At 42.7% G+C, this 13,940-nt stretch overlaps 1 protein-coding gene across 3 annotated transcripts in view; it reads left to right on the top strand.

The window, feature by feature from the left end:
* TTK (TTK protein kinase) overlaps positions 1–13,940 on the top strand; it is a 209,978-nt gene that overhangs the window by 162,414 nt on the left and 33,624 nt on the right. For all 3 annotated transcript variants that reach the window (XM_029595556.1, XM_029595554.1, XM_029595555.1), the window contains exon 19: positions 4,852–5,028. In XM_029595556.1, coding sequence (XP_029451416.1) covers positions 4,852–5,028 — 177 coding nt within the window. The remainder of the gene's footprint in view (positions 1–4,851; positions 5,029–13,940) is intronic.

Raw genomic sequence — 13,940 nt, 5'->3', positions numbered from 1 at the left:
TGAAAAACACTGTACTAACAGCTCAAATAAAATAAAACTGGTAGAAAGTGTGACATTTTAGATGGCCTTGGTTTAATCTCCATGTAATTGCTATGGCAAAGTGCAAATTTTGCTTGCCATCCTATGACTCTGCAAAATACTTGCCAACTTTCAAAAGTAGAAAATTTTGCCCTGCAGTCCCCTTCCCCCTTCCTATCCTGGCATCTATTGTAACACATAGTTTGGTGCAGTTAAGTCTAGCCAATTCCATACAGGTAGTTTCATCCCTCCATGTCAGAATATATGGTTGAGGAAGTTCATATAGGAGATTCTATCCTCCAGGAAGTCTGCAAACCTTCAAAAGCTTTTCCTCTTCATCAGGTACTGGCACCACTGCAGCACTGCTTCTTTAGCAGGCACTACACTACAATAAAATCTCTCTTCTTTTCTGCTTCTTTCTTTCCTCCCTTGAATTCTGGGTTTCTCTGTGCTCTTGCACAGAGTAGAAATCCCCAAACTGTCACCATATGTGGGATAGCCAATAAATTCTTATAGGCTGGAGACATGTATCAGACACTCTGGTCACTTCTTAGAGATTACAACTTTATTTACAGTTATCAATATACATCTTGTGTAGACTGCTTACCTTCAGCAGTGTACCCACAGCATTTACATTCTGACAGAGGGTCAGGAGCTGCCTTCTCCTGGAGATAGGCCTCCTGATCCCAGCTGGGCTCAGTCATTCTGCCCAGCAGGTTCCTGCCCACAAAACTCTCTCCCTCTGTGGTATTTAAGGTGGACTTGGCATCTAGCCTGGTCTCACACAGTTTAAGGAGGAAGAATTGGACTATTCCTTTTACATGCAAGTGACCGGCAGGGCTGAAGTAGTAGGCTCCAAACCAAGACTATGCAGGAAGTGGCACAAGTGAAGCCTGGAAATGAGAAGACCAGATGATACAAATCAGTAGATCCAGAGAAGCAAATAATACACTGAAGTCAACGCAGCAAGCAGGACTCAGAGGGCCAGAGAATGAGAGCCAAGTTCTGGTGACTGGAAGCCAGGAAACAAGATGGCCAAGGAGCAGGGAGGACTGATCAGTTAGTCCTCAAGCCCACAGAGGACCCTGCTGATGGGAGGTGAGAACTTATCAGGACCTCACAAAGGGAAAGTTTCATTTGAAGAAGATTTGGAGAAATTGGTCAAGAATTTAGGAAAAGCAAAGCTACAAAAGCTCCCAGAAGATAGTCTTATGGGGACGCAGTTGCTTCAAGGAGGCTAGGGAAGTCATCTTCCTCTCAAGCAAGCAAATCAAAAGTAGGAGTTAGTCCTTTTATGGAGCCAAAAAGCCAAGGAGTGAGAATCTCTTCCTTCAGGCTTCCTGTAGTGGCTTTTTACCGGAGCCACTACAGACTCTTCTCTAGTGGCTCCGGTAGGCAGATGCCACCTTTGGTATTACCAGGAATGGAACCACATCACTTTAGACCAGTGAATCCTGGATTAGTGTGGAACATTTAATCTCTGGAATTTTCCATTCCCATTTTTCAGTACTTTTATGGAGTCTCCTTATGGGTCTCTCCAAGAGACTGGTAATGAGGGCTTCTCTCTAGGAAAAGGGTCTCTGGAAAGCCTTCAGTGCTGGCAGGCCATGGTTCCAGTGCTGCATGAGGTTCAGTATCCATCAGTGTTTTATTAACGTTATGGTTCAAAGAAGGATATTTCCTACCAGCCCATTCTCAATCTGAAGAAAGTCACAGATTCCTTCATATTCCCCATTTCCTTATGGAAATTTTGTTCTACGGTTGTGGTGGTAAGACACAGCAAGTACTTTTTCATGTCTGGATCTTTCAGAGGCTTGTTTTCACTTTCCCATCCGGAAGGAGCATAATACCTCTTCTCACATCTGTGTTCTACGACATTTTTAATTCCAAGTCTCTTCCTTCGGCTTTACCACAGTACCCAGTACCAAAAGGTATTGGTGGAGTGCCTCAGGGATCTGTATTGGAACCTTTAATTTTCAATATATTTATAAATGATCTGGAAAGAAATACGACGAGTGAGATAATCAAATTTACAGATGACACAAAATTGTTCAGAGTAGTTAAATCACAAGCAGATTGTGATAAATTGCAGGAAGACCTTGTGAGACTGGAAAATTGGGCATCCAAATGGCAGATGAAATTTAATGTGGATAAGTGCAAGGTAATGCATATAGGGAAAAATAACCCATGCTATAATTACACAATGTTGGGTTCCATATTAGGTGCTACAACCCAAGAAAGAGATCTAGGCGTCATAGTGGATAACACATTGAAATCGTCGGTTCAGTTTGCTGCGGCAGTCAAAAAAGCAAACAGAATGTTGGGAATTATTAGAAAAGGAATGGTGAATAAAACGGAAAATGTCATAATGCCGCTGTATCGCTCCATGGTGAGACCACACCTTGAATACTGTGTACAATTCTGGTCGCCGTATCTCAAAAAAGATATAATTGCGATGGAGAAGGTACAGAGAAGGGCTACCAAAATAAGGGGAATGGAACAGCTCCCCTATGAAGAAAGACTAAAGAGGTTAGGACTTTTCAGCTTGGAGAAGAGATGGCTGAGGGGGGATATGATAGAGATGTTTAAAATTATGAGAGGTCTATAACGGGTAGATGTGAATCGGTTATTTACTCTTTCGGATAGTAGAAAGACTAGGGTGCACTCCATGAAGTTAGCATGGGGCACATTTAAAACTAATCGGAGAAAGTTCTTTTTTACTCAACGCACAATTAAACTCTGGAATTTGTTGCCAGAGGTTGTGGTTAGTGCAGTTAGTATAGCTGTGTTTAAAAAAGGATTGGATAAGTTCTTGGAGGAGAAGTCCATTACCTGCTATTAAGTTCACTTAGGGGCAGATTTTAAATACTTGCGCGCGCAAGGGGGTGCTCATTTGTGCAACCTGTGCGCGCCGAGCCCAGCGCGCGCTGCCTGTTCCCTTCGCCCTTCCCCTCCCTTCCCCTACCTAACCCCCCCCCCCCCCCCCAGCCCTATCTAAACCCCCCTTACCTTTGCGTGCGTCGGCCGGCTGCCCCGCTCCATGGTCCGGTCCCGGGGGCTGTTCCGGAGGCCGCGGCCATGCCCCCGGAACGCCCCCGGGCCGAAACCATGCCCACGTCGCCGCCCCCTAAACGCTGCGTCATCCCGCCACGCCCCCCAACACGCCCTCGACAGGAAGCCCCGGGACCCTGCGCGCGTAAATCCGGAAGGATTCAGTTCCATTCTGTCTTACAGCTCAGCTCTTGAAAGGTCATGTTTTGCACAGAAAAGAGATCCTCCTTCAGTGATCTCTACCCTTTTGAAGGCCTGTAAGAATTCCACTTCTTTGGTTATATCCAGGTCTTACACTTGTTTGAAGATTTATTCTCTCCCTGACATTTGGATGTTTTCTCTATCTTAACCTTTCTGCAGAGGTATTGAGACAAGTGGCTAGCTCTTCATTCTCTGAAGATTCAGGGGGCAGCTATTTCCTGTTAAGCGGATGAATCCAGGTGGTGCTGGTTGCTTCCCACCTGGACTTCTTTTGCTTCTTTCATAGAATTAAACATTTGTTCTTCATTCAGGGCCTTGGTTCCTCAACAGGACCTTTATCTAATGCTAAGGGCTCTGGTGGGTTCCCTCCTTCAAATCACTTAGGCAGACTTGCTTTAAAGATCTCTCATTGAAGAAAGTTTTTGTGGTGGCCCTTTGTTCCACCAGGTGGATTTCAAAGTTACAGGCTCTGACTTGCAGGAATCCTTACTTGGTATTTTCTGTGAAGTTAGCCTTTTTTTTTTTTTTTCAGTTGGTACCATGCTTTTTACCTACATTCTCAATCAGTTTTTCATCTCAATCAGATTTCTCTTCCAGCTTTCGCTGAGAAAGATTGTCATGATAAAGAGAGGTGTCTTCATTTTTTTGGATGTTAGGCATGTTCTTTTTAGGTACTTGAGGATTGCCAACTCCTTTCAGAAAAAGCAATGTCTTGTCCTCTTTGGGTAACGTCAGGGGAGGCAGCCTCCAAGTCATCTGTCCATATGGATTAAGGAAATTATTTTCACAGTTTATCTTCTGAAGAGTTGTCAGGTTCTGATGGCCCTTCATACTCATTCTCCAAGGACAGAGGCTTCCTCTTGGATGTAGATTACAGCTCTTACTCTGAGGAAAATTTGTAGGGCAGCCACTTGATCTTCCTTACATTTATTTTTTTTTCTAAACACTGCAGGTTGCATGTGCATGTCAAAAAAGATAGGGCCTTTGGGGCAGGCATTCTCAGGGCTATCATGGCTTCTTCCCACTCATGTTAATATAGGATTGACTAAGTCTAATGCATCTGGACTGATCTAGCAGTATGATAAAAGTACATTTTAGTCTTATTTGCTGGTTTCCTTTCGCTGAATCCTCCTAAACAAGACCAGGATACTCCCAGGGAATGTCAGAGTACTATCTTAATTACTTTGTCATCGTTCCTTTCCCCTGTTATCTCCAGTTGAGATTTAGAGAGCAGGAGTTTCTTCTATATATTTTTAAGGGTTTAAGTTAATAGTTTTTAGACTTATACATCCATTGCTTTGGCCCACACTTCATCCTATAACAGTAATGTCACCAAAAAGAAATTATGCCCACTATCACCATCTGCTAATAAGTGGTTTAAACTCTTGTGTTTGGACTGGTCTAGCAGGATTCAAGGAAAGGAAATTAAATTTGCCTTTATCTTGAATTTTTGTGTTACTTGCTGCTGTTTAATTCTTCTTTCCTTCTCTCATGATAATTTAGTAAATCTGCTAGTTAAACTCTAGCTGCAGACTTTTAAGGAAAATAATTTATAAATGAAAATTACTTTTTTCCTCCTAGATAAGTTGCAAAAGTGATGTCTGGTCCTTGGGCTGTATACTGTATTGTATGACTTATGGGAAGACCCCATTTCAACACATCACAAATCATTTCTCTAAACTACAAGCAATAATTAACCCCAACTATGAAATAGAATTTCCTGATATTCCAGAAAAAGATCTCCAGGATGTATTAAAGGTAAACTGTCTCTTTTAGGAACTCATTGTAATTCTGTTTTTCATGAACTCTTGTTTAGGAAAAGGTCAGATGTTTAAAACTGAATATGAACTTTCAGGATCCCATTCTGAATTCTGATATCTTAGTTTGCACACTGTTAGCAATTGCTGGAGTAAAGAATAAGATTAACAGTTAATAGTTAGATTTACTTGCTATACTACAATAAATGCAAATGAAATTGTAGCCACATCTATAGCTACAGTAAACATTATAACAGTCTGCTTCCTCTGTTTATTTCTAAAGAGCAAACCAAATTGTCTGCCTATCTTGGGGTATATAGGGAATATTTACAGTGTATAGTCTCGTCGTTAATTCCTTAATGCTAGGGCTATTTCCTGTTGGTATATCAGGAGTTTCATATGGGATAGCTACAAATATTTAAACTGTTCTGTTTAGGTTTCTTACACATTTAGCCTAGTAACTTTGCAATGGCAGACTATAGTCTGGACTGGGAAGTGGAGAAGAGCTCTGTTATACGGAATGTTCATTAACCAAAACACTTGTTTTTACTCATTTAATTGTATGATTGTATGCAGTGTGAATGCTCTGCTATTAGAGTGAAAGAATTTATTTACAGGTGTTTCGAGTAAATGGAATTGCAAATCTTATGGTGGTAGTTTTCAATAGTCTGTTATAAATGAATGTGCTATCAAGGACTTGAAATGCAGATTGTTTTAAGGCTGGTGGAAGCACTAGGCAGACTAGGCGGTTTCCTAAAGCACCACAGTTTTAGTGACTAGCGAGAGCACCCCAGGAAAGTCAGAAAAGGAAGTTGTGTTGTGTGGGCCCACGCAAACAGGAAAGAGAAGGCGGAATCACTGAGGCAGCTGGGAATTAGGAGGAGTTCCATGGGCTGAAGAAAGTGTATGATCTGCAAGAGGAATTTTTTTTCTTCATCCCATGGCAGCCCCATATCTGCAGAGCTACTGCCACTAATACCAGCCCCCCCCCCCCCCCCCAACAGCTCTTCTCACATAGGAACCTCCTCTGAGGCTCTGCTCACTTCTTCCCCCCTTAATTTTCCCCACAGCGACTCTCTGGTGGCTCTTCCTACTGCTTCCTTCAGATCCTCACCAATGTCAGCTGCTTCCCCTCACACTAGCTCTGCCTCTAGCTGCTTCCCCTCACACTAGCTCTGCCTCTTCTGGAAAAGGTAAGCCAGCAGACCTCCCACTGCTGGCTCAAAACCTTCCTCTGCTCTCTTCTATCCCCAGCACCTTCCATCCTGTTCCTTCCCACACCAGGGGTACCTTCTCTGAGTATAAATAGCCCACCGAGACTCTGTTCACTTGGATCTTCCTGACCAATGTTAAATAAAAACTTTTTTTAAATGTATTCAAAGCAGATTACATTAAAAGAATATAAATTAAAATAAAATACACTTATTCACAGGTGGCTGTTGAACGCAAAGCAGCACATTCAAGCCTGGCACCCGCCACTTCCCAGGCATGGTACCCACCCTTCTGGCAACATGCCCTTTGTCAGCCCCGTGGCTGACATACCTCAGTGGAACAACTACATCCTATTTCGAGAACTCCCCATTGGCCTGGGTACCTGCCATTAGCATGAGGCAGTTCCTGTACTTGCCGCCTTACCCCCCACAAAAGATTTTGCTGCAGCCATCCAATGTTTGCCCAAGCAAGCCCTCCAGGGCCTCCTGTACAGTGTTGTTAAAGAGAATCATATCCATTATTCGCAAGTAGCATACGCCTCCTTATGCAGTATCTGGTGCTTCCAAACGCTGTATCCAAACCTCAATCGAACTTCTTGCACCCGTGCCCCCATATGTTCTGATCGTTACATTTTATACGAGGAATGATGTCAGACTAGAACAGGCAAGTGTTTGGGAGCCAAGAACCTATCTCAGCCAGATCCCTTTTTACCAGGTATGTTAATTGCTTACGGGTCATATCTCCCAAATCATTGCCTCTAAGGTGAACTATTAAGGCATTGGGCGCAGCACCAGAATCACTCTCGGAACGAAGTCCATGCAAAAGTTGACTCCCAACACATTCCATGCATGCCGATCCATTTGATATGAATTCCATGCATGACCCAAGCCTAAATGCAATCTATATGTATGCTCCCGGGTTCTTTTGGCTGCCCAATGGACAAAGGCATGCCCCACGATCCAGGCTAATCCCTGGGTGTAGGGTAAATCTGCACGTGAAAAGAGTATTAAATGACATGAGATGATGGGTGCACATGTTTTAACCTAACATAAGAATTCACTGCGGAAGACCTCCACCTCCCTATTCGCTGTTTTGTATCAATACACAGCCCTGCCTGCACTGCACTAGTGGCTGTCCCAATTTGGAACGAGTGAATCCCAATCCCAGCTTGGCTGATGCCTGCTTCAAGACCATTAAGAACTAGTGTCTTGAAAGAGGAACCTAATTTGCATGTAAGAATAAGTGGACCCATCAGGCATACTGTCAAAAATGTCTCTAAATTCTTTATCGGACAAGTGACTTGATGGTCCATCCGCCTCAGGAAAAGTGTTGCGTCCCAACCCACCAGATCATTTTTTGATTTCTGTATCAGTATGGTTAACATTTGGCCTGAAATCTTAACATTCTTCATAAGGATGCCGGTATTACCGTAGTCTGTCTTAGAGGCAGCCACCAGCTCACTTATGTGGACTACACCAAAGAATGCAGGAGAGCATGTAAAATATTGGTATGTTTTGAACTCAGAATCGCACATATCAGTACATGCCACAATTTTGCCAACACGTCATGCATTATGGGATGTCTCCATTCTATGCAAGCCCGTTTTCTTGACCTAATCCTTCATCTTCCTTACCACAAAGCCCTTTATAGGATCCTCCCAACCTTGCACTCCCATAAAGAAGTCAAGTCCCGCCAACTGTTTGGTCACCAGGCCCCTGGACATCTCCATGTCCTTTGCCCTTGTGACACATGCCATGATTGTCATCAGGTAGAGGCCTGGCCTTCCACCCATGCTGGTTCAGAAACCCATGTATTCATTCGTATCCTCTGCAGTATGCGTCCCAAATGGCGGGAGCAATTGATTCCTGCAGCAAGTCTAAGATGGTTGAAGCCCAATCTTCCAGAAGTAGTACGGAACAGGAGTTCCCGTCTCTTCGGCCTCGGATAGCTGTTTGCAAAATAAGTCCCATTTAGCACGAGCTAATGCATCAGCCCCAACATTATGCACCCCAGGAATTTGACATGCTCTGTCGTATTGATGAGAAGGTTACTACCTGCCTTACTCCACCACTCTGGGGCATTTTGCCAACTGCCTGTTTAAAATATGGATGGTTGCCTGATTATCGCACCAGAAAACAATTTTATTGTGTAGCCTGCCCGCCCATAATACCAAGGCTACCAGTATGGGGATTAATTCCAGAAATATAATGATCAGTGTTAACCCCACCTTGACACAGGAGATGGGCCATGGTGCAAACACCATGCACTTTGACAATATACCCTAAATCCCCAGCCCCCTGAAGAATCAGATTGTATATTCAAATCTCATCTGACACCGGTGGCTCCTGCCACATAGATATGCCATTGAATGCTCAAAAAGGATGCCCATATGGTTATGTTCTCTCTTTTTTTATTTTCTCTTTAATAATTATTCATCATGAACATCATGAATAATAATTATTCATCATGAACATGAAAAATATCTCATGTTCTGACTGATACTTTTTCTGGACAGTTTTCCTTGTTCTGTGTGTATTACAATACAATGTAAGCCCTTTATAATAGAATTCAAGCCCACATCGTGGGGGAATAATAAGCAAATTATTAAAGAAAAAGACAGAAAATACAATTCTGGATAGCTACAAATAAAATAAAAATGAAGTGGCTCCTTCCCCATAATCAAGTGACTTCAGCAATCTGTAAACCTGAGGATTTATCAACCAGGAATGTCTCTTAAGTGAGAGAGATCAAGAAACACAAAGGTATTTCCTTGGTAGGTTACTATGCATTTGCAGGGAAACTTAAGGGAAAAAGTAGCCCCAAGGGAAACCATTCACTGCTTGAGAGAGAGAGAATTTCCTACTATATTGTGTTTCACGAGAGACATCAGGATACACAAAAACCTTTTGACCACAAAAATGTATAGCTTTAAATTTGAAATATTGTTTAAATGTTAACTCTTTATCCATATCAGAGACAAAAGAAACTAACAAAGTAGCTCTTTTAGATATAATATCTTGAGAATCCTGAAGAAATCTGTACTATTGTTTGAAACCAGTACATCTGCTATCCCTTTGGGTCTGACTTCTTTTTTTTTTTTTTAATTCAGGAAGATAAAACTTAGACAATTTTATCATATTATCCTGGATAATATGTAATACTTCAGTAATACATTTTTTAAACAGTTGTATTGATGACAAACTAGATTTTGGAAAATTCACAAATCTTAAATTTTTATCTCATTTTGCAATCATGTTTTATATCTAATATAGCAATCATATTGTGCAGGGTTAGGCAATCCTTAATATTTGTAGTAAGAACAGACTGTATATTCTTTGTGGATTGGCTAGTTGTTACCATCTGTCCCTCAATCGCAGTAATTCTGTGCTCCAAGTCCAAAAACCTACTAGAAGCACCCCCAGAAAATACACACAGTTGTGAGACTGGTTGGAGTAAAGCAGATTCCATTCTAGAAACTGCTTTCCAAATGTCTGAGTCACATTTGTTAGTTCTTCCATATCTCCTGTTAAATAGGACTTATCCAAAGGCTGATTAACAGCGATTGGAATCGGGACTGAAAGTTCCAAGTCTATAGCTCCCAAATGCTCTTGCAAAGTAGAGGGATAAGATCATTCATCATGAATCTGTACAATAGGAGCACTACTAGTCAAAGACCTAAGGTCAGATCAACTTGGCCAATTTTGGGAGAAGTTCCTGGAGATGATAAATTCCCTACAGATCCCAGTCGGGGTACAGGAGGTGGAGACCAACCACCCACACTCAAGGAAAGCTTACCTGTTTCCCCCTATGACTTCCTTTCCTTGATCTTCCAATGGGGTAGAAAAATGATGATCCATCGGTACTACAGTGAGTGTTGAGGCTTGGGGGATAGAACTCAACTTCATCTTTCTTTTTTTCCCCATTCCAAACTCTGGAGAAAAAAAACAGAAGGGGCTCGCCCTTTGGTGTGCCGCTGGCCGGCCGCTTAAGACCCAATGCACCTCAGAATCCCGAGTGTCTACCTCCGTGCCTGTTGCTCTTGTTGTAGGGTGGTGTTAGCAATCTGTCAGGCAAGGCAATCCCTGTTCTCTCTTAATGTCCTAGATGAAGTGGTGAGGCTTCTATATTCCAGCCATGATCACTGCCAGTCTTCACAAGAAAATTCTCTCCATTGGAATTACCCTGCAAGCAAAATTGAGTACCCTCGATGGATTGGACCTCACAAAGAGTTAGTATTTTGACCCTCAGAGCCTGATCCAACATGGCCTCATCTGACAACCTGGATATCATCTTCTTGGAATCCAGTTCAATGCCTGGAAAATGGATGATGGTAGATGGTTCCTTAGTCTTCTCATGTGCCAGCGGCACTCCAAAGTCACTGGCTGCTACTTAAAACACCTACAGCAGGCATGCGGCAGAGTCTCTCCCTGCTGGACAGATGAAGAGAAAGTCATCGAAGTAGTGAATGATGTTATCCATACCTGCCTGTCTCGAGGTTACCCAGTGTAATAAAGAACTAAATGACTCGAAATAGACATAGGACACGGAGCACCCCATCAGCATGCACTTGTCAAAGTAAAAACTGCCCACTGAACTTAAAACCCAGCAACGGGAAACTGCACAGGTGCACTAGCAAGTCAGAATGCAGACTCAATGTCAGTTTTAACCATTAGTGCCGCCTTTCCACACCTTTCCACACCACCCTAGCAAGGCTCTGGCACTGTTGGAGGATGTATACTGTACGGAGCACTTCTCTGGCAGCAAATGATTGTTGACGGAAGCCCTACAGGTTCTGAATAAGCCTGCACTGACCCACTCTTTTTTTTTTTTTTGGGATCCCCGCCAGAGGCAGTAGTGTCATCTTGCTGAAAGGGGGAGTGGAAAATGGACCCACCATCCTGTCCATAGATAGTTCCATGTTCAATTTTTTCTTGCACAATGTCAGTGTATCGAGTTGTGAATGGAAGAGTGTTAGCAATGGTGCTGGTAATGTAACCCTGGTACAGAATCCTGAATCTTTTGAAGAAACCTCGTGTGATGCTTACTGCCTCTCGCACTTGGGGTATGAGGCAAGCCACTCTCCCATTGGATGCAACTTAATGGGAGATTGATCTTTGTTAAATATGTGAGCGCCATTTCCTTCTGGCAGAACTCACGGTTCTGGGTTTTCTTGCACAATTACAGGATGGGGAGCTGCGTGTACCAAACACACATGCTTAAACTTGAGGTCTTGAAAAATTCAAGATTTGTAACACCAGCAGCTGCTGCTTGGTGCACTTGAGGACCCAGCAGGTGTGGCTGCTAATGAGATAGACTTCATTGATGACTGCCCATGGGCACTGGCATCACTTGCTTTATTTGTCATCTGCTTTAACCACAAGTTAACATCTTGGGTCCCCCAGGACGTATAAAGCAACTTTCCTCCATCTTGTCCCTAAAACATTCATCATGATTTAGCCAGGCCCAACAGTCAAATTCTCTGTAAGCCTCTAGGTAGATGTCAGTGTAGCTATTCTTTGGATCGTATTGCAAAGGGTCATATTATGCAATGACACTTGTCATTCTCAGGAATGCTCAGATCAAATTAATTATATTCCGGGGTACTTTCTTCTCATTGCTTTTTGGTGTGTCACCATGGTTTTCCTTTTTCTTGTCATGTCTTCTTTGCTGTTAGTCTGAAGATTTCAATGTTTCTATGCTTTAGGCACACTCTCCCATAGATAGGATAAATTGGTGAATGAAAGGGGTCCTCTGGCATCTTCCTTGGTCCCTGTAGAAGGCCATGATGCATTATCATGCAAGCTCTGATTTGGATGAAGTAGCGTTGCTGCTGGAACTGGGATTGCTCCTACGCTTTCGTTTTCCTTTCCCTTTTTCTTACTGTCTTGTGTTGTTACTGTCCCCCTCCTCCTCAACAGCTGTGGGAAGGAATCCGTACCCCTGACAACTCACCCCTTATATGTTCTGCACTCTGCTAAGCTGCACTTGGTTTTTGAAGGCTAGCAATTGTCACTGCATAGAGGTTTGCTCGACCTTTGTCCTGGGCCACCGGTGAGCTGTGACCTGGCGTCTGTGTATCCACTGAGGGATTGGACTTCAGTTTCCATGGCCTGGGACAGTGGCCCGGTAAGGCCCTGTTGCCCTTGGGTTAGGGCAACGATATTCCCCACTAGGCCTTTGGATGACTTCTTGATGCTATGATTGAAGCTATACCTGACAAGGCCCTGACAAATACCCCCAGGGATATGACAGACATACGTACCCTCCCGGGTAATTTGTCAAAGATCACTGTGGCATCATATGGTAAAGATGGCAACTGGTATTCCAATTATTGCTAGGAAATGAGGTTCTGTAGCGCTGACCAGCATTCAATGGTCCTGCGCTGTCCAGATGCTTATGCAGAGACAGTCCAAGATGCTGTCTGGAACAAAAAGGCAGGTCTCTGCTTGGGAATGAGGATTTAAGGGCCCTCTTCCCCCCAAGACATCTTCTGCAACCCACTGGTGCTGGAAAGCACAGAAGGGCTGGAATCAGTGTGGCTCAGGAAATAGGCAGTCCAGCCCAACCCAGCATGCAGCACCAGGTCACCTGTGGGCTCTGGACATCTGGCACATGCCCACTCATATCTTGGAGTGACTAGAAATGAAAAGTTCCCTGTGATACAGGCAGGGGATTTTTTTTATTCTTAGTTTTAAGTATTAGGTGTTTGATGTTTTTAAATATTTTATTGGTGATTAAGAACTCATAAAAATTTGTAAAAATTGCCCAATTATTGAATGTTCTTTTCATCAGCTGTGTTGAAATATTCTTTTTAGTAGCATGGCTTTACTATTATGATTGACTTTACATTTCTTGGTTTTATTTGATGTTTTATGAGGAATGGTGATTGTTTTTCCATTGTTGCACTGCATACAGAGTGACTTGTTGCAGTTTTCAGTTCAATTTTTGTTTAAACATTTCTGTATGTCTGACTGAGGGTGAGGTATTCTGCTAGCATGTAGTTTATATAGGAATCTATAGAGGCTTGGCTTGTTCTATTTTCCTAATAGGTGTATTGGTGTGTTAGGTGCAGTGCTACTTTTTCACAGGTAGAGTTAATTTTTGAGTGCTGGCATTTAGTGCTGTTTCGGTATGGGAAGCTTACTGTATTAGAACAGTAATTTAGTTTACTCATGGCTTTCTGAAGGCAAAGCCCACGCCTGAATCTCATTACAACAGGTCTAACATATGGGTTAAATTATCTTTTTTGCAGGGTTTTCTGGTTGGTACCAAAGCAGTGCATATAAATATAATATCCATGTTGTAAGTGATATTTTTTCCTCAAAGGACTGTAGCTTGTCCTTTATCCATGTAAAATTGGTTATAAATGTATAACTCTTTAATTGTGTGTGGAGAGGATGCGGGTGGGTGGGCACACAAGGCTATAAGGTTTTCCTAAGGCATCTAATACCCTTGCATCAGCCTGGATTGTGCTAAGTTTTTAAAGCAAAACTTTAAACATTCTGATTAATAAATGTGATGCAAGTAGCCTTAGTGTAACCCTAGTTACTGTAGTACAAGATCTGCTATTGACTCTGCATTGGAACCTTATTACCTAGTAAATAGTTTTTACCTAATTTTGGCTTACTTGTCTAGATAAGTGAGTTATGCCTCCCTGCCAGCAGGCAGAGACAGATAATTACAAGTTTTCCATGACAATAT

The sequence above is a fragment of the Rhinatrema bivittatum genome, chromosome 3 (genome assembly GCF_901001135.1).
Source record: "Rhinatrema bivittatum chromosome 3, aRhiBiv1.1, whole genome shotgun sequence".
NCBI classification, from domain to species: domain Eukaryota; kingdom Metazoa; phylum Chordata; class Amphibia; order Gymnophiona; family Rhinatrematidae; genus Rhinatrema; species Rhinatrema bivittatum.
The sequence above is the reverse complement of the archived record's forward strand: the minus strand, read 5'-3'. Positions and strand labels throughout refer to the sequence as shown.